Raw genomic sequence first — 26,547 nt, 5'->3', positions numbered from 1 at the left:
ATTGTGTTGTCTAAAAATTACCTTTAGAAATATAAATGCTAATTTGACCGTAAAAAGATTGCATCAATGCAGAGATTCAGGCTGGGGGATGTTTTCTACATTCATTAATGCAAAATCAACTGTTCTGTTTTTCAGGAGCTAAGGATCAAGGACTGTCTTTTACATAATTAAAACTCTGAAATTTTAATATTATCTTCCCTGCACAAGACTCAGAATTCAGGAAACACCTCTCTGGGTATTAATTGTGCAGAATAATATGGCTGTCCATCTGTATGATCTTTCCATCCTTTGATGTTTAAATTGATCCTAGTATTCTGGAGACAGCTTCTGCAGAACTGATTTCCTTGTCTTTATTTTAGCTAGGTTCATTCAAAGGGCAAAATATCTAAGCATTCAGCTTTTGACCCTACTAGCAAATATTTAATGTATGAATTAAACTGGACAGGGCTTTGCCAGAAGCTCTCTTCATGTTTTATTTCTGAAGCTATTTTTACCAACATTTAATCGCTTAAATGTAAGGAGATAAAGACATCTCTGACAAACTGTGTTTATTGCGCTAAATGCCATCAAGGAAAGCCCTTTTATTTTTTCATAATGGGTTCAGCGCACTTTGCATCTCTGGCTTTATTCTGAAACACAATGTCACAATCCAAGAGGATGATACAGTAGCTAATATTACCACTAAATAAATGCACAAGTGCACGGACACAGGAGGCAAATTGACAAAAAGACAGATAGATAAACTGGAAACTGCCTTTAATAGGCTCCCAGGAAACAAAACAGTGGTGTAGCATCCCCAGTTACTCTCCCACCCTTTCTGTATAGATTTACAAGGGACCACTCTGTAAAACCCATCAGCGAGCAAACAACAGCCAGGCACCTGACTAAAGGTCATGCCAGCAGCAACAAAGAACAAATTAAAAGGGAAACCCCTGATTTCACTCCCTCTCCCCCACCCCATCAACAAGGAGGCATTAGAGACTAGCTGCCTTAAATATTTTGGATATTATCGGTGGTCCTTACGATGGGCAGCAGGAGGAAGAAGGCAGCAAGGAGAGGGTTTTAAGCCAGAAGGTGGGGCGGGCAGCCACGGGATGGGCGAGTGACAAAAGGAGGCCAGCATCAGGTGGAAGGGCATTAGAAGAGAACATGATCAAGTAATTAGCAGGTGAAAGGGGAAATAAAGGGTCAAAATCAATCTGTGAGAGGGCAGCAAGGAGGTATTACCATCGCCACTGGCTCCTGACTTCCCATCGCAGGAGGCCCGCATGCAGCTGGGAAGAAATCGCTGCCAAACGTTTGTCCCAACTCTGCTGGCTGCAGGGCGCTTTAGAACAGCCCAAACTTTTACTGCACGTTCATCACTGCTGGTTCTGCTATGCTCACTCCTTTCTGAGGGGAAGAGAGGACTTCCCAGGACTTTACTTTGTCCCCAGAAAGCAGACGATGAACTGATAGACTTTCTGTCTATCTAAACAGAGGGACAGACATTGCCCAAACTAGTTCTAGTACAGGAACTATTTTAATGCAAGTAGTTAAACGTAATGGTCCCTTCATTTCATTAACATCTCAGACCCCAACTTGTTTCTTTAAACTATTTTTTATGAGGACTTGTCATGGCAAATGGAGAAACATAATACAAACAGCAAGCATAGGCCAGACTCACTGGGGAGTTTTTTCCCCCCAAAGAGAAGAGGGGAATTTGTACACTCTTCTGATTTCAAGAACACAACTGAGGCTCTGTCTTTCTGAGCTACCCCTCCTTTGATGTTCAGATCCATCCTCAAGTACTGGAGAGAGCACTGCAGAACACATTTCTTGTCTTTATTTTAGCGAGGTTCATTCAAAGGTTAAATATCCATGTAGTCAGCTTTTGACCCTAACTAATCTGCCTGGCAGTGCCACAGACAGGAAAACTCTGTCTACAGCGAAGGGACAGAACGGCACGTGGTGAGCCAAACTTCCCCGCCACACGTCCTGCAGGACGGATCGCTGTCAGATTTCCATTTACCAGCAGGGAAAGCGCAGCGTTGCAGCAAGTGAAGCCCTCCACCATGGTCCAGTCACCCCCTGCTGCCCCTGAGGAGGCCAACAATAGTGGTGATTTTTGTCATGGGATAGCGATCTGTAATTTGAGTGGGGGCATTCATCATTCACAAGTCACAGTTGAACGAGCTGCTCAGCGATGACCCTAGGGCACTCCCAGCCACAAAACCAGACTCAAACAGTGAGCTGGAGATACAGGGCTCATGTTTGGGGAGGAGTGGTTACATCCTGTCTCTCTCACTACTTCTATTGTTTAACAGATGGGTTGAGACCTCATGTGATGTCCTCTATAAAGAGGACTATAAAAGTCTATAAAGACCTACATGAGTTCCAGCAAACAAAGGAAAAAGAAGACTCTGTTAATAGTCAACACTGATGATCCATTCACATTCATCGTTGATAGACAAAATATAGTCTCCAAAATCTGAAGACTCAAATACACTGCTCTATTGCACATAGGTACATTAATCAACCATTCTCCCGCTTACTTTAAGAGTCAGCTCCCAAATACAGTTATTTCAACGGTGATAGCAGAGCTATGTGCTGTCTCCAGGAAAAGAAAAAAAAAAAAAAAGGAAAAAAGAAAAAAAAAGGGGCAGGGCAGGGGGTTGAAAATTTTTTTTTCCTCAAGGAGCCTCGAAACCCACTCTCAGGCAGGACTCATCAAGAAAAGTAGGATTCGTAATGGAGAAGGGCTGGAAGTCAGCAAGATGCTGAGAACATTTCATGGCCAGCACAGCATACATGGGACATCTGAGAATAGATGATCAGGCATCTTTATGACTGTCTAGTTACCATGCCCATCTAATCACCTACTGGGAAAATTCTATCCATCATCTACTGCCTACCTCCAGTGAGAACAATGCTACTGTCCGCTCCAGTTTCCCAGTCAGAGCAGATTGCCAGGAACAGTAGCAATAATGACATCCCCTTCTGTCCTCACAGGAACTGAACGCAGAAACAGAGCTGCTGGGATTCTTCTGCACGCTTTTGCCAGCTCTGTTGCCAGGATCTAGCTGTATGACAGACTGGAACCAGAGATGGCTTCATAAAGGAGGGGAAAAAAGAAAACACCCCAGAACAACCAGAGGTGCCCAATAATTGAGAAAGGAGACCTTTTCTTTGATACAGCTATAAGAAACTGGGAGCATTATGCAAGAAACAGCCCTAGCTAAAACATATAATGGGACAGAAGTTTTAGGATTTTGTTCCTGCTACTGACCCTTGTGCGATTCACTTCACTCATCTATCATCTATGCTTTGGTTTCCCGTGTCTAAATGGGGATGACAGTACTTTCCCCTGCCTTGGTGGTTTTGTGAGGTTTAACCCTTATTAACATTTGCAAAGCAGATCGGGACCACTGAATGGAAGGCTGAAAAGAATTTTCAAAGCTTTATTACCGGAGAGAAAAATATGGGGAAAAATATCCCAGCTAGGAGCAGGAGACTCCATTCCCCTTCTTGCTATGGTAGCGTTCAGCTCTTTGGGACCAGTTTAACCCTGCTCTGTAAGGCTGATCTCTGGTTCAGCCGACTCTGAACAATCATGCTCTGCAACCACCTCTCTTCATAGCCATTACAAAAGGTGAGCAATATTTATTGGTTCGAGCAGGGCCAAGGGCTGACATTAAGCAAATTTCAAGGGTTATTTGAAGTTAATTGAGTTTAATCATGTAATGATTTTATAATTAGTCATAGTTCCCAGTCTTGCACTGAAAAAGTCACACTTAAGAATTATTTAAAAGAATATTAAAGCCAATTCAAAATAAGCAGCAAAAAACTCCATCGGTGATTGGTGGGAGCAGGTGAGGGGATCACAAGGTGTGCTGGCTACATGCACCAGCTGCTTCAGTGCACCGAACCTCAGTGAGCTCAAGTCCCAGCTGGGGACTTGCACTAAGGGTAAGGACAGCAGTAAGTTTCCGAATATTAGTTATGCTGACTTGGTGGTATTTCTCACTGGCGAAGAGTTGGATGGATCCTGCCCCAGGGGAAAAGAAACTTCTGAGGTTTTCCACCTCGCTAGAGCCAGGTTCACTTAGCTGATTCAAAAGCAGGCAAAGGCCAGGAAATTGTATTTATACATCCTCGAGACATTGGACTTACCAGTGGAAAACTGTAATCCTTGGTTATATAGGGGAAGGGAAGTCCTGCAAAAGTAGTTATTCTAGAACTTCAAGCCAGTGCTTGGAAGTTGAATTTGAAATGCAATTAAAAAAAAAAAAACTGCGAAAATGGCATGCACAGCAATAAATGAGGCATAAACAAGATCAACATCAGTGAGTTCAGGGAAGTGGTGACAATAAAAAAACAACTATTGTATCCTCTGCAAGACAGGACAAGTGGAACACAGCACCTCAGAAAGTAAACACAGATCTGTGCTTAGGGCTAGAGAACTCACGGGTCATACAGCCAGCTACCTGCTTTGTAACAAGCACCACTGCTCCTCACTTCCTGCTCATCCAGGACACCCCTTACAGCAACATTACGTGGCCTCAAGGAGCTGGGTTTCAGCAGGTGGTATGTGGTTTTAAAATACAGCATGGAATGGTGGGAGATTGCTGTGGGATTAAGCGCTTGCATGTTCATCGTGAGAGCAGAAGCAACGGGCTCATCAGCCTCACGTATTTTCACTGTCTGTGTATCTGAGTCCTGTACACCCTGAAAATCCAGTCACTGAAACAACGTCAGTATCCCCCAGGAAGAGAAAACCCAGTGCTTCCAGAGAATAAATCGGTGGGTATGGCTCCCACCAAAGCTGTCCCAAGGTGCAGTAAGAGGAGGCAGCAGCATGAGACCTACCTGCAGCTGTGACTTTTGGGGTTAAGAAGAAGGTCAAAATACAAGGCTAATCCGTCTCAGAGAAACAGCAGAGTTTCTCCCAGCAACACAAACTGTGCCCAGTCCCATCCCACTCAACAGAAGCAAAAGCCTCCTTCTGCTTTCCATGCTGGTCCACTTCTCTCCCCTCTCAAACCCTCCAGAGCAGCCAGTGCCTGCCTGGCCCCTTCCCCTGGTCTCGTCCCCAACACCCTAAAAGGCACCCAAGTTCAATTTTACCTATGCAACTGGGAAGCCTTGTGGGGATGCTGTCTGGCTCTGTGTCTGGGAGGCATCGTAAGGTTTCAGCAGAGGCTCACGCTCTTTGACGCAGCATGGATGGCACTAATGTCACGCACCGGTCTTCCTGTGCACAGCAGCACAACCAGCAGCACACGGCAGGCCCCAAGGAGTTACTTATCTGGATTTAGGAAGTCCTTCTGAAAAACAGTTAAGCATTTATAGATAACAGTTCAGTAAACACACTTATCACCCTGCACAGAGACATAATTATTGATAAAATTGTACTTCTTCTCATCACCCACTGATAATTCTTTTATAATTGTCTTGCTTATTTTCACCAAATTACAGAACTGACGTGTCCCCAGCCACTTGGCAATGATGAGCCACATCCAGGAAGCAGGACTAGCTGGGGCAATTTTTTCCTTTTGAATACTTAAATTGTGTGGAAAATTCAGCCAAGGAAAAATAATCAGACAAACAAAAATTCAGAGCAACAGTAAGAGTGGAGTGCAACACTCTAACTAAAATATTTTCATAATTATTTTTCTTCTTTCAAAAATAAGATTTTGAAGTAATACCATCCTATCTTTAATCACAAATATGTATAATAAGAATATGTATTCTGACTTGAAATGACTGGTTCTGCTTTTACTGAGGAAGAAAAGACTTCAGTGATAAGGCTGTGAGACAAGACTTTGAGAACAGCCCACTAAATATTACGCCTTCATCCGTTTACACAAAGGAATGCCTCGGAGGCAATGCTCTACGTGTGCTGCCACCGGACCTGAGCAGTCATAAAGCCTGCCCAAAACAAAACACCGCACCGCTGAGCGCTGCCTGACGCAAAACCTCAAGTCCTTTTTGAGAGAAAAGCAACAAGGAGAGCGACAAGAGGTCTGAGGACAGCTGCCCTCAGCAGGAGCCATGCCATGGGACACACGGTGTGCCCAGCGACAGCAGTGTCTGAGGCAGTGTCAGAGGCAGGCAGCTGGTGGGTAATTCTCTCCAAGGATGCCCACCTCCCAGGACAGCTTCCAAAAGCGAACGCCTCAACCCCAAAAAAGGCAGGGTTTCAAATGAGGAGCCTAACAAAGGCTTCTTTCCATTTTAAACACAATCTTCTCCACATCCTACCCTCTCCCTACAGCCATAAATAATACCAGTGTATTACTTAATGATATGACTTATTTATTATTTATTTAAATGATTTATGCAGAGCCTATAGCCTTAACAACTATAACGATAACGATTCAAAAACCAGAAGCAACATGAAAAGGAGATGCTTAAATAATTAAAAGCCTCCCTCCTTTCCCGAAAGAGAGCTGAGGAGCAGTGTGTTTTTCTTTCTTTAGGTTTTTAGTTCTCCTACAAGTGAAAGGGCAGAGTGCCATTGGCTAAATGCTGGCTTAGCAAAGGAAAAACAATAAATCAGAATAACCAGTGTTAGAGAAGCTCTCGTCTAGCCTTTCCCATCCGTGCATCTCAGAGGAGGGCAAGTACCACAGGACCTATTTCACAGAAGGTGAAACTGAGGCCATGGAGGTGATGTAAATGGTCCATGGTCACCCAAAAGTTCACTTGCAAAGCTGTACATAAATCTTCTTCTCTTCCATCTGTTAGACCTCCTCCACCAAGCCACAGTGCTTTCATATTTTCTTGTCTTGATTTTTTTTCTTTCAGGTTCTCTGACTTCTCTGCATTTTCCATGTCTCTTCTTTACATCCTTCTCTCTTCCAGCCCCCAACTACAAGCATTCCTCCTTCCCTGGCAGTCTTTCCCTCCAACCTTATCCCTCCTGGCAGTCACTTTTTACCCAATTTTTCCAAAGAGGTTTTATCCTCTGCAATTAGGCAAATACTTGGCAACTCACAGTGCAAGTGGGTAATTGAGCACAGTTGTAAGTGGATTATCAGTGAAATGACTGATTTTTCACAATGCAGAAAGCTCAAGGCAGCAACAGGGTGCTTTGCAATTTAAACATTGTAAAGAGAGTGAAAATATTTTCAGGTTTCATTTTAAAACTTTCTAAATACAAAATGGAAGCCTATTCCCCAATGGCAAGGCATAAATACACACTGTAAAACTCAAATCACCGAATGTTTGCCTAGTTCTATTAAGGGGAACAGATGAATTATCAGAATCAGACTTTACAGCACAGCTGGAGCAGTAAAAAATAATATGAAATTCTTAAAGATCTTCTGGACTACTCTTCAAAACAACTAAAAAGACAGAAGTGCCTTGACGTAAGTCTTGAGGTGCAATGAAAAAATTACCCTAGTAGATTGACAAGTATCTCCAAGTGAAAACCCTAAATAATTAACCTCAGAGATCTCAAAGTTTACACCTATGTTGTGGAGCATTAATAGAAACGGCCTTGAGAATTCGTTCATGGTCTTGATTGGAAATTTCTAAATCCAAACCCAACAGTTCTCTAATCTAGGGATCCTCTCTGTCAGTTTAACACAGAACTAACTCTTTAGATAAAGGAGTTTTTGAGTTTTTCATTAATTTAATTAAGAGTACAGAAAGAGAAATGCCCATGGATGTCTGAATGGTTTTGTTTGTTTTAACGTATTCAGGACACTGGACTGGTATTTGCTGAACCAGTTCAATATCCAGCCCCACCACAAACTTTTTGTGTGACCTTGGTAAAGTCATTTAGGTCTACTCATCTACATTAGGAAGCTAATCCACCTAGATAATGCAGAGAGAGAGACAGGCACCAAAAGAGTGGGGAGGCAGACCACCTAAATTATACATAAAGATATTACTTTCTCCTACTCTTCATCTCCTCTATTGAGTATTGCTCGTTCGATGCTACATTATCTTTATGGCATAGACTTTTCTCCCACCCCCAATAGGATCCCAATTTCATACACAGTCTTGAAGTATTGCATTAATTCAAATAAAAATACAAATTCCAAATTGTTATATTTATCTCATCAGAGCTGCTTACATTTAAAAGACTTAACTGTCACAGTGAACAGCTCACAAACAACCTGCAAACTAAAAAGGAAAAATAAATACAATGTTTTGTTAAAAGTTGTTTGAGGAATGATTCGAAAAACCACAATCAACACAAGAAAACCACAGTCTGCCCAGTGACCCACTGCGAACATAAAGAGATATGAAGTTTGAATGAAAAAATTCATAACTTAATCTGCCAAACTACCTTCCTTATTCTCCGAAATAGCAAATAAAGGAAAGCATTTGTGAATAAGAACTATTTGAGACTGGAAGCAGGTACATTAGATATGGTGGACTGCAAAAGCAGACTCAGGCTGCTGGAGACAGGCAGTCGCAACAATTTCCAGTGTCAAAGAAAAATCTGGCACCTTGTTAAATATTAATAAGCTGTCAAGGTCAAAATGTTTAGGTCCTCCCAACTCAATCACTTTCATTTCTACTTCTCAGAAGCCATTCAATTGGAAATACCCTTTCCTGTCTTGCCCCTCCTCATCCTGCCATCTCACCCAGAGCCATGTAAAATCAGAGGAATATGGACAGTAAATGAGTTGGTAGCCAAATGATGGTTTTGTCTCCCCTGCCTTTGCTGGTATGTATTCTGTTATTGTTAGTGAGGCACAGAAAATGTAAATACAAGAATAAGAACAATGCAAAGAGTTGGTTTAGCAAATCTCTGCTGCATTTTCTGCAGGTTAGTGTTATTGATTACTGACACCTAAGGGTCTGACACATAATCGATAGACCTCATGACCCACATATGTGACATGGCCTGTGGGGGCTTTAGAAACAAGAACGAACATGGCAGCTCCATCCGAAGCTTTTCATATAATATTTATTTATTTATTTGCAGGCAAAGCTGTTTCTACTCAAATTACTGTCATGGTGAAAACTGGTGTCAGAGGAGTTTGCTCATTTCTTCTCCTGGTACCTGAAGACAAGAGCAACAATAATAACTGTCAGTGAAACAAAAATCAAACTCTACATCAGCAACCTAGGAGCTGACGCTCCCTTCCCTCACTAAATTAGTTACTCACAATGAGAACTAGTCATCTGAAGGAGAAAGAACTGCTTGAATAGGAGAACTTACCTTCATCTTTATGCAGGGTGCCAGAGCAGCGCAAATTAGCGTGGAAAACACAAGTTCGACATCAGATCAGAGGGGCTCTTTTCTGGTGCCCGGTCCTCAAAGCCAGATGGGGAGAAGAGCTTTCTCTCTCACCAGTTTGCAGAACACCACAGCCTCCTCCAGACATAATTATTTGTCTCATCATTGTCTTCACCGAATCCAAACAGGTCACTCAGGATTACTCCTGGGTCTCAGGAGCTACTTCAGATGTGCTCATTTCCTTGCCTGTAACACTGTTTTTGGCTGGGATTTTACACTCCCAGAGCTTGCTTTCTTCTCTCAGGTGACTATCTTTACTGTTTCTGAATAGTTATTATCTTCTCTCAGTACTGTTCCCTTTTGGTTTGAGCAGTCTCAGTGCTGAATTCCCATTTATGAAGACTTCAAATGAAGGCAAAGATCTGAACTTCTCCATCTGGATTTTCAGACATTACTGTTCTTCCTCCCTTTTCTCCAGCTTATTCTATCAGTTGCCCACCACCCCCACAATTTGCTTCCAGTTTGTTTGTGGTTTTGTTTCCTTTTACTGTCTGAGGGGCAAATACTATACATTAATCATCACATTGTTGTTGCGATACATTGGACATAAGCAGGCTGCTTCTGTTGGCACCTAAGATAAATGCAGGCATTTAACTTCATGAGCACAACAAACGACTGAAAGCACTCATTAGAGTTAGGGAATCCTGGCTGGAGAAAGCCGGGAGACCACGGAAAGCACCACGTCATCAGGTGGTCTGCATACGGCTCTGGGTATTCATCTTCACCCACAGAAACTGACATACAGCAGAGATGGCACAGGCTGAAGATCAGCAGGTGGAAGTCCCAGGCTAGCCTCCTGCTACTGGAGTGCTGTGCTGCTAAGGGACGGGTATTTCATTGCTTTGGATAACTCACTATATTAAGCAGATAAAGTCCAACTACTGCTAGGCACCTTCCCAATCATGGCAAGTTAATTCTCTCCTGGAGGAGCAAATCCATGCCAGAAAAAAATAGACTTTTTTCATAAGCAAGCAATGGCTTTCATACAGTACCTGCCTTTTCACAGCACTACAGCTTGCTGCCAAACCCGGCCCCGGGAAGCACTTGGTGGGGCTGTGTGAGGCCACGGAAGGCACACTGCTGTTCTTTTCCATGGGGACTTTTCAGGCCACTTCTGTCCCATTGACACTTCCCTGGCATGTTTTGAAGGAGAATATATTTCTGACCCAAAGCTACATGGGCTTCCAGTGTTCCTTCCAAAATGCACAGAAACACACTGCTAGAACCAGACAGTTCCCACCGAGAGCAAATATCCAGGACAGAAACCCAGATCTGATTGCAATCCTTTCTTATATTAACTGTCCTCCAAAGCACCTAATCTTGAGATATCAGTCAGCAAAAGTCAATTGAGAGCCTGTTGACAAGTCCCTCCACAGTCCTGTTCCCTGTGCCAGCTGCTTTGTCATGCTGGAAAGATTTCAGTTCTAATAAATTCTTTGTCAACACGAGCAAAGTTTTTATTAGGCCAGTGAAACACGCATTCCCTAATGCATGCACCATGCCACACTGCGTTGTAGAGGGGCAAATGCTGCTTCAGACGGAGGTAGAAATTAAGGACAGGAGGATGACCCGCACCCACCTGGTGGCCTTAAAGCCACTACAGTTCTTTAGTGGTTCACTACAGCTCTCACTTCTCAGAACGGTAAGGATTTCAGATGCTCACCTCCAAGCAAAGCTTGGCAATTCAACCCTTTCCACTCAGATCCCCTCCTGAGCATCTAACTGCAGTGCTGTTCTGCCCTTCCTCAATAGACGTGTTGATTCCTGATGCTGGGCAGCTTCCCCTTGGTGCTGTGCTCCATTTAAGGGTGGGCAGCGTGTAGCTTTGAGCACTCGGTCTGTGAATTGTTCTGAATCCTTCGGGATGGAGCATACCATATATTTTAGCCACACACATCTCACAAAAGCCAACTACCTACTTCTTTTTCTCTAGTTTTCAATTTCTTGCAAGACACTGTTATTTTATGGAGAGCTGAAAAATATCCGTAAGTAAGTCAGAGGCAAATAATACCCATTCAGTGCATCACTAGAAACCCTATGAAGATTTTCTCTTTCCACAAGACCAGCAATATCCTGCATGAGAGATGGCCTGCTGCTATCATTTCAGAGGTGCAATCTCTTTTTTTTTTTTTTTCCATCCTTCCTGCTGCAGAAAATTCTTCTCCATCTCCTTGTAAACACTATTTCTGCTTTACCCTGTTGTGTCACATGGGGAAACATTGCTGGGTGCAGGATCTTCATGGTATCTATTCTATGCCTCCAGGAGTTTTCCAGCAGCCAGCAATAATAAAAAAGATCACCATGGACTGTGACGTGACCAATTACAGCAGACAGCAGTTATTTATAGAAAAGTCAGCAGCACTGAAGCTTTAACACCAGCCAGTGCACCCCTCTGCTTCCCATCACCTAGTGCGTACGCTAGCATCCTGCAACACCCTGTGTAGCAAGGAGTTTTAAGGCAATTACCTTGGTACCTCACAAAGCTGTGGAGACACATGGCATATGCCCACAGGACAATGAAGGGGTAGTACTGTACATGCATGGTATCTTGGAGCTGCCACAGTTTATTTCATTTTCATAAATTGCTGACCTCAGATGTCACTTTCATTCCAAAATCCTTGTCCGCCTACTCAGCAGCATAGCACGTCAGGGCACAGCACAGCCGATGTGTGTAAGACCCTGTACCACACCCCATCCTCATCCCTACCTCTTCGTAAAGTCTTTCTCATACGACCTGCTCTAAGGTCTGTCCAAATACCGCAGTACAAAGGAGGACACGCTAGCTGGGTTCCTCTCTGAACTTCCCTAACCCTTAAATTAATTAAACTAGTTGATAGAGCTTTCACTCTGCTGATGCAATCACAGGTGGGAAATCCACCAAAATGCTACAAAAATCTCAGCAGCGCACGAGTCGTATCCTGCCTCCAGGAATCCCTGCTACAAGACGGACAATGCTGATGGTCCCTAACATGTCAATGCCCGTTCTCAGAGCTGACGCACAGGATCAGGGCAGTTTGGGTCCTGCAGCTCAGGCACCTGACAGCAGTAACTGAAGAAATTCGGCTTCACAATTTAATTTTGAATTATTTTCCTTCTGGAATTTTTAATACACTGCGAGTGTAAAGCTGCTCTTGGAAACTGAGGGAAAAAGTTCATGGCCCATTTCTGAGGTGAGCATTTACAGCTGAGCACGCTGCAGAAAGAAATGCAATATTGCCATCTACTGTCCAGACCCAGTAGCATCCCCTCTCCATCTGACATACTCTGCTGAAGATGAGATCAATGTTTCAGGACAAGGAATCTTTTAATCATAATGAAAATGTGTTCTTGACTGATCCGAGGTCACATTACATTAATACAGTCTTCAAAGCTTTTTTAATAATACAATTAACGATTTTTGCTATACCATTAAGAGAATTAAAGACCAAAAAGCTTAAGGGGTATTGACCTATTCAGTTTCAGTTTTTAAAATAACCTCAAAGCAACACGGACTTTTTTTTTTTTTTTTTAAACACCACCACCCCCTTTAAACTCCCAGATACATAATTCTTAGATGTGTTGTTCTATTTGTGTTCATGGATATTATACTTTTAGTAAAGATTTGGATAAGCCTGTAGAGGGGATCTCCATTCTGATTAGCTAACCCCTTTTATCTCATGAACCAATAGGTCAGGCTAGGACAGCTTACACTACAGTAAGAAGAAAAACAACAACATTAATTAGTAAAGTTGAAACCACTGTTTGGTACAGAAAGAGACGTACTTCCACAAAGGAGCTCTAATTCATCGCCCTCCATTCTCCAAGCCAACATACTCATTCTCTTCCCAAACCTATCATCTCACTGAGGCACATCTGTGCCTCTGCAAATGACTTGGAAAGCTTTAAGGGAATTTAATAAAGCCCATCATACATCCTCGCTAATTTTTGCTCACAGTGAGTTCACTCCTCAGCACCGGAAGCCACAGATTCACATAGCATTTCTCAACAAGTGGTACTATGGGTCGGTTACTAAGTTTAGTATGAGCATCCTTGGGTTCAAACTGCACCCTTAGCAGCAGTGCAGGGTGGGATGCTGGCTCTCACAAATAATCCACCAACAGGACTCAGTGGGGTTGATCTACCCAGAGGCTGTGGCTGGACAGCCAGGTCTGATGCACACTGATATGGTTGTTGTACAAATAAGGTCAGCATCAGAAAGCAGCAACACAGTGAGTCTCACCCTGGTTGAGTTCCAGGAGAGATTTTAGCCAAAATGGCATTATATCATGTGCCTGTATATCAGCTGAGTCCTATTTTCAGTTGTTTTCTTACTTTTCTTTTCTAAGGCATTATATATAAAAACTGGCAGTCCATGTTTATTTTTAAATAAGGGAAGTGAATCTGGGGTAAGTCATTTTGAATCAATTGCAGTTATTGGCAGGGTTTTGTGAAGGTAAACACACTCGTCTGAGGCTCCACGCTACTCCTGGGCAGGATACAAAAGTAGAGAAGCAGAACTGCGTCTGCGCATGAAAAATTGCAGATGAAATCAAGGGACCGTGTATAATCTATAACAACAATGAAGAACACAATTCAGCTCATGTCATCACTGTATGAGCTTATTGTCCTGGGCAGGGGTTCAACCATGAGATTTGGCAAAGATGATTCTTTCTGATCTGTGTTAAACCAATCCACTGCTACAAATACACAGAATAACCCAGCATCTAAGCTGCCAGGGTTGTGTCACCCCGCACTTCTGGTCTCTGAACAGCAGAACACTGCCTGCCTCCTGGATTTCTAATACCAGTGGGTTTTCCCCTTGGCATGGTTGTTTGTCCTGATCCTGCTAAGTTGAGAGGTGAATTATCAGAATGTCTTACCTCCCCTTCAGACACCATCGCTGGAATGGCAGGGGACAGAGAATCACCTCTGTCATTGTAATTACGTTGCATCAAAGAGACTGGCTGATCTGAGAGCGTGCCACTGCAAGGCTGTGACCAGGCAAAAGTACAGAGGAAAAATCAAGCACTTCTATTGCTTGCAACTGATGTCAGCTCTGTCTTTGGTAGAAACCTGCCTTCCCATCCCTCTGCAGGACTGCAACATCACTCTGCATGCTTAGGCCTGTAAGTCAGAAGCCAGGCAAGGCCAGAGCACAGCATGGTACATCCATCTGTTGGAAGCCAAAGGCCCTCTGAAGCTCTCAGTCTCACTCACCTCAATGAGTAGAAAGGCATAAGGTCCCTCCCTCCCACCCCCAGCATGGCAGAGCAATGTGCTTTGCGATCTATCCCAAGGATATTACCTATCAAAGTGCCGGTGTCTTTGATGCCTTAACCATTCAGGCAGGACATGCTAAGTATCATCTTGCAGAAACTTCTGATGTCTACAGGGAGCAAGACACCTTCGTGACCTCTTCTCTTGCTATTTTGCTGGTTTTGTTCTGTGCTTCTCAGAGGTGCTCCTCCATTCCAGATGCACAAAAGGGGTCAAACTAGCAGAGGTGGCTTGTGCCAAAGGCTTTGGCTTCTACCAAGAGACACTTTAAAAGGAAGATATTTGTGCCTGTGACATGGAGCAAAGAGGGACAATATATCTTTCACTCCAATTGATTTACCCACCAACCTTCTACGCAAACAAGGATAAAAGCAGCATTTCAGTCTGCATTACAGCAGATGGGCTCTGCATGCAGCACAAGAGAAACAGCTTTAAAAAAAGACTGAGCCAGCCCCAGGATCTAGAGAGGATGGGGAAATCAGAAGGCTCCTTTGTATTGTGCAGCTTGAAGATGTCATTTACCTAAAATGCATCTTAGTTAAGATAGCTATCAAAGGCTCGGAAGAGAAGGGACATGCCAAGGAGGAAGAAACTTCGAAAGTGAGTCAGTTGAACTAATCCTTTTAGGAACAGGTTTCTTCTTCTCCCTCCCTGCAGAAAGCTGGGAGGGGATTACTGGTTCTAGGTAGGGGGATTGAAGGTATGCTGCACATCTTTATCTTCTAAAAGCAGCATGGAACTAATGCCATTAAGCCAGGGCCACTCTGTTTACCAGAGGGCACAAATAGCTCCAAAGTGTTTCTCCGCTCATGGTCACTGACCTTTAACATACCACAGTCCAGAGAGGCTGAGCTATTAATTTACAAATCAGATGTTGTTGAATGAATACTGACATCCCCAAATGTATGGTGAATGCAACCTCTGATCTCCTCCCTGAGAATTAAAAAAGAAGTTCAACTTCAACTACATGTCAAGTGGCTGCAAGAAAAGATGGAGGTTACTGATCTTCCAAAAAAATGAACCCTCCATTTTCAATTAAAACCAAAAAGACTGCTTCAAAAACACACCACCGCCAAAAAAAAAAAAAAAGACAAAACACCTTCAAGGCACAAAAATTCAATAAGGCAAGGATAAAGTCTAAGGCGAATAGGGAAGATTAAGCAGGGACTTTACCATCAAGTTGGATTGCAAGAGGAAAAATTGAAAAGCAGGCTAATTACAAACTCCTAATTTTGTCTCCTGTGTACTTAAAATTTTATTGCATGCTCATCTGTAGCAAGAAATACATGAAGGAAAGCCTAAGTTAATACCAAGCAACTATCTATATATGGATGCACTCTTTGTTTATGCAGTTGAGTGACAGGTTTGCAAAACAGAAATTCTATTTGTACATATTAATTTTGTCTCTCTCTTTTCTGCAACATCTGTGATATGCCAATGTTAAGAAGGTCATAATTAGGTAATGAAGGATGCTAAAATGTGATTTGAACACCCCTAAATGATTCCAATGCAACTGACCAGACTTTCTTTAGGAACATGGGTCATTTAGACAGAATCAATCCCAATGACATCAGCCAGGCACTCAGCTCTAAGGATGTCACTGAACCTTTATTTGGACACATCCAATGCAACGGTGCCAGGTTAGTCTATCTTTCAGACAAGCTAGCCCTTTTTTCCCCTAATTTTGCCTCCTACTTATAAGACAGTCTTGGATGGGTCACTTCTAATGCTCAAGTAATACTGCTGAAAAGTGGTTCTTTAGAAGCGTTTAATTTGTATTTCTAAAACTCTAAAAGTTTTCCAAAAAAAAAAAAAAAACACAGCAGAAAGGTTCCAGAATTTTTAAGACGATCTCAAGCACATCCTTCAAGAACAGTTTATGAACGGTCAAACAGACCCCATAATACATTAATGTCATCATGGAGATGGGAGGGAAGGACTTTAGCCCAACTTACTGATGTGATAAACTCTAAGACTTGGAGAGAGCTCCTATCTTTTAGCAGACAGATGCATCATGCCACACTGATCATGGAGTGGGATAGTACAGGCCTGGCGAACTGGGAAATCACTCCAAAGACAGAGTTAGCTTTGGGCTTACACAGAGCAAGTGAAAGAACAGAGAGTGACTTACTTTGAAATGTCTGCATTAGCCTTTGATTAAGACGGTGAACTGCCTTTAATGGACAACTTTGTCTTTGCACCTAAGTTTTACTATATCAATTCAACTAAACTTTAAACATTTCAAAAATTAAAATAAATAAATGAATAAATAATCTTCTGCTTTCTTCATCTGCTCTTCTCTCCTTTGGAATGGTCACATAGAAAATAGTAGCAAAGGAAGAAACTTAGCCTTTATGGCAAGTAGAACGTCTTTGCTTTTCTAATGCTGAAACGTTCACAGCCTATTACATGGCAGCTGTTATTACATGAAAAGAAAGGCACAGAAAGCACTCAGTAGTACTCTGAAGCAAAGTATGTGATAGAGGAGGGTCAGAAACAGAAAAATAAATTCTTAAATTATTTGTCAAACAATGGAGACAGAATTATCTAGTGCTGGGAATCCATGAAATGAAAAAGTCCTACCCAGGCTTCTGATGAGACAAGAGTATGAAGGGACACCATCTGGGTGCAGTTTCAATTTGTGCTACTCTGTGATTTCATCTTGGCTTCACAACTATTTGAAAACCTTTAACACCGTCCCAACTCAGGACAATCTCCACAGATACAATGAGACTGAATGGCAAACACACGACAAGCTTTACTGCACCCTAATCCTCCTCTCTCTGAACAAGTAACCTTCCTCTGAAGAAGTCAAGCCAACCCACAATGTATTTAAATCCTGGGCACTGTCTCAAGCATCTAAGACATGGTGACGCTGTTAAGCTATGTAATGGTGCCATCTCGTGGTAACATTATAATGATGCTAGATCGACTCCACATTTCAGTAATAAAGTGTGCCTATTAAAGACAACACATTAAAATAAATACATCTTAATACCTGTGTCGTATAATTTTTACAGTGCATGTTCACCACTAAGACACCCACCAGCATGAAAGAATCCTGTGATGATTTACAACCAGAGGAGTCAGCAGCTGGGAAATGCTCGCCTATAACTGTCAGGGTGATCTTAACTGGAAATGGGTCTCTGACGATGTTCAGGCTTCTAAAAGGAATTTCAAAAATTAGAAAACCTACCTGAAAAGACAAAAAGAATGAATCAAGGATTGGAAAATGTGCCTCAGAGACAGATCCAAAAATCTCAGCGCTGTTCACTGATGTCATGACTAAATCACAATCTATCCCCTCACTGAAAGAATCCTCGTGGATTAAAAAAAAAAAAGTTGCATTTCAACCAAAACCAATGATTTCTGATACAGCAACAATGCATGAAATTGTCTGGCTTACATTACATAAAGCACCGTGATGGATGAACATAATGAAATTTCTAGCATTAAAGTTCATGTTTACTTTTTTGGAGAGTGACTCAAGTACTTTGTTTAGTTGGCACCCACCCACCCAGATCACTGCTAACACTAACACTGATGTTTAACTTCTTACTCGTAGGCCAGACTTAAGCATCTATGCCCATAAGATAGGTACTGCCATCCCTCTCTCACACACACACTTACCTTGCCTCATAAGGAGAAATGCCACCACATCAACTCACAACCACCAGAGTGTAGATTCAAAAATAATTTAAATACAAGGTTTTGAAAATGTAAGTCCAAAAATCTGAATGCTCAGTCAAACCTTTGCCAACTCTATCAGCACTCTGAAATCATACTACCCATGAAAAAACACGGGTTTCTTTTAGACACGAGAATTTTCACTGTGAGAAATTTGTACTGCTTTTTCTATTACATTCTCTTATGACAGTGAAGGTATTAGATCTATTTCTGCTCCAGGCCCTCTTAGGGTTCTTGTGATCTCACTAAGAAGCGCTTCAGACTGCCAAGACCAAGCTGCAGATCCAAGCTTCTAAATGAATCAGATACCTTAAAGCACTAATATAACAACAACAAAGAAAAACAAAAAAGAAACAAAATCAATATTCAGGCTGTAAATTCTGCAAGTCAGCATTTCTGAAAGAATACAGGGCAAGAATCATACAATCATAGAATTTTTTTGCTCTCCTGCAGCCTGTAGCCCAGGAGTTTAGTACTGTTGAGGAGGACCTTAGAAGTTGTGGCTTTGATGTCTCTCTGTGTAAGATGCGAACTTATGAGCAACGAGCATTACAATTCTTGATTAATATTGTATTAAAAAAATCTGTATGTATTAAACCACACATTGAGTAAGAAAGTAGGCTGCTATGCAGGAGGACATTGGTTTCTAGCAGTCTTTATAACATTCCCTTTGTGATGTGATGAATCAACAACCAGAAGATGAACTGTGAAGTCAGTCCTAACTGATTCTCTTTGAGACAAAAGAACCATAGCAACATGATTAAGGCTATATGTTATCAGTTTATGTTATCAGTTATATGTTTTCTCGACAGAAACTTGTAGTTTCTAAGCATAGGTTTTTGTCTTGGTTTGTTGTTTGTTGTTTTTGTTTTCTTTTTGAAGGGATATCTAGAAAGATCTAATTTCATTGCATTTCAGGTATATGGTTTAAGGAGCAGCTGAACATGGGAGGAGTTACTTGGATATAGGATTAACTGATATATTGAATCACAACCTATGGTTCTTAAATAAAATCAGGGTGACAGGGATACATGTGAGGAATTATGCAATAGATGGAGGAAAAAATATACATCCCTACAATATACCTACAATGTCTGCCTAGAGAACTGCCTTCCTCAAAATGTTGAATTAGTTCCTTCTTCCAATGTAAGAATTCAGGCTGCTGAATCCATTCAGGTTCACAAAGATTCTACTGTTCATCACTGGGCCCACGTCTTTGCAAAGACTTCTCCTCCAATGGACTAAAGATCTGATCCTTAAGAGCGTCATCCTTAACCATAAATACAATAATCAAGCATTAGAAATTCCTCACTAAAAAAAAAAAAAAAATCTAATACAGAATCAGTTTGTGGTGAATAAAATTTCTTTACCAAGCCATAACCGGAGTAATCTGGAAAAATATGTCATACTTCCACATTAATTAAATCTAAAAAATTAGGAAAGATCCTACAAGAAATACAACACACAATATGTAATCTACACAAACTGCTAAGCCCTAAAATTACTTGTAGTATGATCACAGTGCCTGAATTTAAAGGCCATTTAAGGCCTATATCTTACTCACTCTTCTGTGTACCAAACTTTTTCTGCATTAACGGAGTTTGCATAACCTCCTGTCCACCGCAGAGTTTTAGGCAGATTTTTCTGCTAGAAAAGCTCACATGAAATCAAATGAAACACCTATTGTTCTCTTTGAAAGGAAGGTTACAGTTTTCATTCTGATACCAACGAGTGTTACAGTATCTCTCTTCCATAATGCAAGATGTGGTTTCCATAGAAATATCTTCTTACATCAGTATCTACAAGCCCTCCAATTATTCCCTTTTGGACATCTCATGCAATCCATTAAAATCTTTTCAGAGCGGGGAAATAAATAGGCTCAACTGCTACTTAATTTCTTGGTAAGAAGAAAAAGAAAAGACAACTAGTAAACAAAAGCTTTATTAAGACAAAACACAAGATGGAGAATGTCTTGCAAAAAAAAATTGTATCTTACCTGAAGAAATCTCTCTGGCGTTACAAATTATGAATAGTCAATTACAACTTTTGAAGACCATACTGAGATTTTGCTGATTTTTGAGAGTGCAATTATGGCATAATTCTGAATTGTTTGGTGGCCTTGTCTCCAACTAAGTCCCCAGGACCTGAATCCTTTCTGAATCCTTTGCATTGCTGACTATTGCTTCCACCTTGTTCTATGTCCTGTCATTCAGGTCCCTGAGAGTTCAGAGTCCTTGCTATTGCTGTGTCATCTTTTTTTTCCTGTGGCATCTCCTGCCACTTTCCCAAGATCAAGAATCCATTCGACGCCCTGAAATTAGAACCAAAACACAGGGAAAACCAAATAATACACAAGCAACATAAGCAGCGACTTGATATCAGTATGAAATGCCTTTGTCAACCAAAGCCACCACAAGCAAGCAAGGCAAAAAACTTTGATGCACTGTTTGTATAGAACAGTTTCACTCCTGCTGCTCTGCCTGTGTTTCCAAAAGTGTCAGTGTAAAGAAAACTGGAAGTGCACAGAGCCTTGATCTGACTGGGTGGGCTCTGAAGCCATGACCACAAAACATAACACAAGAACGTGCACCACAGGGGCAAGCACTGCCATAGCTCCCCCAGGAGACACATATCTGGAGAAAACAAACTGATTTAATTGTTGTGCGGCAGCCAGAATGTGCTGGGGAAACAACTCCTACAGCACTTTGTTTTGCTTCCATTTCCTCTCTCCTTTTTCTTTATTATGTGAAAAAGCTTCACTACTGTGATTTCTTGTACGTTCCCCTATCTAGGCTGAGGCTCCATTCAGACCTTTTGGCCTGTCTTAGGCCTCTATCCTGCAAAAAGCTAAGAACAGTCAGTTGTGCAGCTCAGTAGTGGCATAAAGCAATTAGGACTGTAAGGAACTTGTCTTCCTCATTCTAAAGGCTCGTGCCACTACAAGCCACTGTAGAGGCAAAGGGAAAAAAAAAAAACAGTTCAATTCAGAAAGCCATCATATATGCAAACCTTGCAATCTGCTGTATGCCAGCTTGGTTACAGTTCATCACACTAAAACATTTAGTGAGAACTGGACTTCACTATTTATACTATCTCAAACCACTACTGATTAGCTATATAAATCAATGGGCCAGCAGTAAAAAAACATCTATAGTTATTTGTGATGTTTTCTCGTATTAAAACTCACTACTTCAGTAAAAAGGGAAAAGGCCACCAATGAAAAAGCAAGTCATAAAATGGCAAATTAATCACTGTACCTTATTCATCTGGTTTGCATCTGATTGTCTTTGTTTACTAGGTTGAATATTCTCCATAAGAGACTTCTTCATCCTCTGGAGAAATGAGATGAATAGTTTTGCCCCACAAAGAGATAAAAGTGAAAAAAAATGTTAGCAGACTTCCATGTAAATTTTCATGTAAAAAACAACAGAAAAATAGTTGTTGCTGTGAATGTGAATGCTACCTTCATGTGAATGCTACCTTCAACCCTCCTTGCTTTTGCTAATTAAGCAAACAAGGGTGCATGACGACACTACCACGAAAGACAACTTAAATCTGTTTGATCAAGAAACAAATTTAACAGCTTCTTGACTGGCACTTAAATATTTAAAGCTCCATTTTTGAAAGTATTCCTAAACCAACCAACTAATCTTATCACACAGAGGTGTGTTTTGTAGATGCAACCTGAACACTTCTTCAGTTACTGTATAAGAATTTCCTATCTATAAATTGTTCAAAATACGTTTTTGACTGTATTTGTCTTTTCCTAGCTTTCATCAGCCTCACAGATTAAAGTATCACATTAACAAATCAAAGAGAGCCTGTAGGCCATTTTTCCACTGTTTCAGAATAATCTTAATGATTAATAATGAGGTATATTGTCCACAATTAGCAAAGAACAGCCAAGTAGCACTAAGTAGATCTGATTTTGATTATTTGAAGAGAAAGGGAGAAAGACCAGACAATACTAAACTGCACAGACTTTACATGCACGGCCAAACCAGTGCTATTGCTCTGTTCCAAGTGAGTATTTAAACATCGTAATCTTATTTTTTACTTCTTAAGGTGAACATCTATACTAGAAACAAAATGACCCTGGGTCTTAACTTCAAAGTTCTGCTAAATTGATAATCCATTCATCGCCAGAATAGTCCTATCCTTCTTCCCTTTCAGAAAATGCAGATAGTCTGACCAACTGAGATAAAGGATTATAAGCAATCATCTGAAATCGATTAAATTCTTGCTCAGTCTGCTTATTTTTTTTGCATTAGTTTCACATTTACATGCTTTATATGTACTCCTAAACTATTTTAAAACAGCTCAACTCACTTCCTTATAGATTCTGCAGCTAGAAATCAAACAGATAATCATGGTAAATGATTCCTGTTCCTCCAATCAGCCCCAGGAGAAAAAAGTCACTATGTTCCTATTACTGGGGCTATTTGCTGTAAATAAATCTCTCCATTTTTCAAACAGTAAGAATTAACTCAGTATGAATGATTGCAGCTATGGGTGATAAAACACTAAGGAACTCTATAGATATGTGTATACAAGCAGGCAGAGATATCTGTATAAATATCACTATGTATCTGCACACATCCAAATTGAAGTACCAAGAGCGCTGCAGTTTACCTGTACAGCCACTAGATGCAGCCACATAACCTTGCAAAATTAAAAATTCTGACCTCAAGGTTGCAGAAACCTTTCTGGAATACCTTTGATTGTAAAATTCTTACAACAGCATTAACTGTATTCATTCCTCTCGAAAGACACAATATAATATAAAGAGATTTTTTTTTTCTTTTTTTTCCCCAATGATTTTGTTCCAAAACATAGCATTGCAAATGTTGACAGGGATCTAAGAAATCACAGCAGAATAAGGCCCATCTATTTTTGGGGTTGTTGCCATAGATTCGGATTGGAGCTGACGATGTTGAATTACATTGTGTTTTTCTTTCTACATAAAGAGCACATTGGAATGAAACACTATGTTCCCAAGTGACCCCATATTCAAATGAGTGTGCCCATATGAAACAACAGGTAAGGGTACAACTCAGTTTCCATTCTACACCACATCACTTTCCTCTCTGTGACTCTACACCGCATCTCTAGAAACACAAATTTCTCTTCGGGTATACAGTAAGCAGCATGACAGGTCCTCCTGCATAGCACATGATTCCTGCAATCAGGAAATATTTCTGCTTTATCTACTATCTGCTATCAGACAGCAGGAAGCCCTGGAAAATTCTCATTATTTCCTCACCAGCTATCAGACAAAGCTATGCAGGCTTTACATTTCTTTTAAGACAAAGCAAAACCAAGGAAACCCTCCCCTAGTCTTAGCAGGTGTTACCTGTCCTGTGCTCTCCCTTGGTAATTTCCTGGGTACATAATATTCACGGTACAAACACGCAAGTAAATTCCATAGGTAAAATATATGATACCTATATTACAGTTTTAAATACTATTTGTGTAGAGGGTTGATTTTCCACTGAGGACAGTGGAAATAAAGCCTGTTCAGCACATTCTGTGCAAAGGGAAGTGCTGCCCAGTGAGCTGTGCACCAGAGTGCAGAGTAACATTTAAAAAGCAGATTTTTATTATATATTTTAGTGCCAAGTTCACTTGGCTTCTCCTCTCTTCCACTATCAAGATCACGCTGCAGTTCACAGTCTATATATCAGACAGCCCCCTGCCATCCCCCACCCCTTACTCTCCCATTCTAACATTTCTAGTTTAGACTTCTCCTTCCTCTTTTTGTAGATAAAAATACCTAACTTCTATCCCCTCAAGGCAGTTCCCAGGCCTCACGTGCATTTTTTACTGACAGCCACCCTGATGGAATTACATTTACCTATGTTTTGGGTTGTTTCTCTTTGTTTGTTTGTTTTTGTAGAAGATGGCAAAATGAAAAATGAAATTATGCTCTCCTCCAGGATCTGCTTTCTTTTTGATGATCTGATCACAGTTCTCTTCAATTGCCATTAATAAACTGAACTGAGCAAGATGGATTAAAGGAAAAAGCAACACCAGCTTTTGTTGGTTTAAAGCATGAGGAACATAAATTTAACAGCTTCAGAGAAAATCCAGCCTAAGGCAAAATTCTGGCTTAACTCTCCTGTGGGGTTCTGCAGACAAGATGAAATGCAATGTCTCAGCTGAAGGTCCCCAAGCCAGCACAAAGTAGGATAGATGTGGGAAGGGATGGGAGCAATTTGCTCTGCAGCACTCCTTGCTGCACTTCCAGAAAGAGACAATGTGTGCCCTTCTTTTGGAATCTACCGCTGATCACAGCTTGTGTGCAGGCAGCAGAGGGGGCCTGGCTGGATCCCCAGGCCAGCTGAACAGACTACATCAACAAGATCCCCATATGAACTGTCAAAAGGGTTTCCTACTCTGTCACTATCTTTTATGAAGCAGGCAAAAAACGCTCCCAGCAAGAAGGATTTACCCTGTAGGAGAGTATTTGAATCTTCCAAAAGCCGTAATGAAAATGTTTGTGTTTCCATCCAAGAATGGTACTGGCAGCAAATTGAAGGTAATTAAACACATTGCCCACTGACAATATAAATTTATCCTTTGTAATAATTGCAGAGGAACAACCCCCTCTCCATAACCCAGACATTGTGTTGTGCAACAGGAATTTTTTGGGCTAACTTCTACCCTGCTGTAAATGCACTGTAATGGGAGTTACAGACACTCTATGCCAAGACTGTGCTTTGTTCAGTATCTCTCAGATGCTCTGTAGTTCAATTTCATTACCTCATAATTTCTAAGAATTGTCCTGTTTATTGGGAAAACACCAGTGAACTCGACTGCACACTCGGTAGTTTCTCCAAGTGCAAACAACAGAAAAACCATCTTTATATTATCACTGCCTAATCCTTGATTTTAATTCATATCTTTATATAACTAAAGTGGCCAAGTTCACACTATTTAACTCACTTCCTGAAGGGGATGACTCCATCTGAATTTTTAACCAGATATTCACTCGCTGGCTCCAATCTCCTGGTGCTTCCACCTCCCACAGTCGCTTCTGCTCCTCAGGATAAGTCTGCAAGAATTTCTGGCAAACTGAACAGGAGAAACCAAAGGGTAAAAGCATGAATGGATGAAAAGTACAGCGGAAGAGGGAGTCTATTCTATCCTGGAAATTCTCTGAGACCTACTTGGATTAGTTCCTTTGGAAATCTTTTCTTCCCTCTTCGCATCTTCCTTTCTTTCCTTTTAGGTGGAGCTTTTAGGAAAAATGTATGTGGAATGGCCCAGACATGAATGACTGAATTCTGTCCATCAGCTTCAGTCTAGATTACTTCCTTGTGAGCACAGAAATACAATGCTTCTGGAGGCCTTGCATCGCAGAACTACCTCCAGACACTTAGCAGGTTTGAGATTAGCAGCAGTGTGGGGTTTTTTGCCCTCACTACTCTGAAATGAATAGTGCTTCAGTATCTTCCAGCTTTAATGGTTATGAATGCTACTTTATTTTCTATTTATATATAAAAAAAATCATATCAGATTGTTCTTGCATCAATACCACCCTCCATTTTATTACTGCTACTTATGCTTCATTGCTAGGGTTCATTTACTTCTTTGGATTGCGAAAACAGGAAATAGGAAGAACTAATACAGAAATAACAAGGCTACCTGTGTCAGATGCATGGTCACCTTTAGAAACCATATTCCCACAGATTCCCACCACTGCTTGTACACTGAATATTAACATTTGAGTATACAATCAACTTTCGGTTTGGTTATCTTATCAAATTGAAATCTGTCCCATTTAGCAGTTTCCCTAGGAAGTCTGCAGAACCAAGAGGAGGAATATTTTGCAAGATAAATAGTTCGAAAAATTTAATGCAGATTTTAAAACTTCCCTTAACCAGGATTCTATCAGTTCTATCATTTGTAAAACAGGAAGATGATTTCTGCGCTCTCCTCAGTCCGCTGCAGTCCATCACACTGCAGTATGAATTTAAATGGGTCATTTACCTTCAACGTTCAGTTGAGTTTAACAGTGGGATGTTGAAACCAAAACCCAATCTCTGTTAACATAACATCTGTTTTACAGTAATGAACAGATCACTGTCATTAATTTTATCCAAAGATATCCATGCTAAATTACTCATTTCAATAAAAGCTACTGAAAGTAACATATATATAAAGATATAGATGTTTGCTAAATGTCTCTTTGCCTCATTTCAGGCATCTATAGAATATTTTTATTATATATTTACTATACAATATATTATTATACAATTATACATAGCATACTAGTGAAAAGTGTGCACATTTTATACACAGTTTTAGAGCAAAGGTTGCGATCTTTTGTCCAAGTATGAGATCGCAGTGCCAGTGAAAGG

General features: G+C 41.0%; 1 protein-coding gene across 3 annotated transcripts in view; it reads right to left on the bottom strand.

Moving 5' to 3' along the window:
- Positions 1-26,547, bottom strand: part of LOC310904690 (protein FAM169B-like) — a 194,999-nt gene that overhangs the window by 135,444 nt on the left and 33,008 nt on the right. For 2 of the 3 annotated variants that reach the window (XR_014588535.1, XR_014588536.1), the window contains exons 7-11: positions 25,130-25,258; positions 21,442-21,516; positions 20,181-20,495; positions 17,544-17,693; positions 5,107-5,306 (exon numbers count right to left, since the gene is read on the bottom strand). Coding sequence is in view for 1 of the 3 variants with exons in the window: in XM_083849790.1 (XP_083705916.1) it covers positions 21,479-21,516; positions 25,130-25,258 (167 nt within the window). In the remaining 2 variants the exon portion in view is untranslated. Of the gene's footprint in view, positions 1-5,106; positions 5,307-17,543; positions 17,694-20,109; positions 20,496-21,441; positions 21,517-25,129; positions 25,259-26,547 lie in introns of those variants that run through there. The other variant, XM_083849790.1, reaches the window with a different exon arrangement.

This window comes from Anser anser (genome assembly GCF_964211835.1).
Source record: "Anser anser genome assembly, chromosome: 10".
Classification (NCBI taxonomy): domain Eukaryota; kingdom Metazoa; phylum Chordata; class Aves; order Anseriformes; family Anatidae; genus Anser; species Anser anser.
The sequence above is the reverse complement of the archived record's forward strand: the minus strand, read 5'-3'. Positions and strand labels throughout refer to the sequence as shown.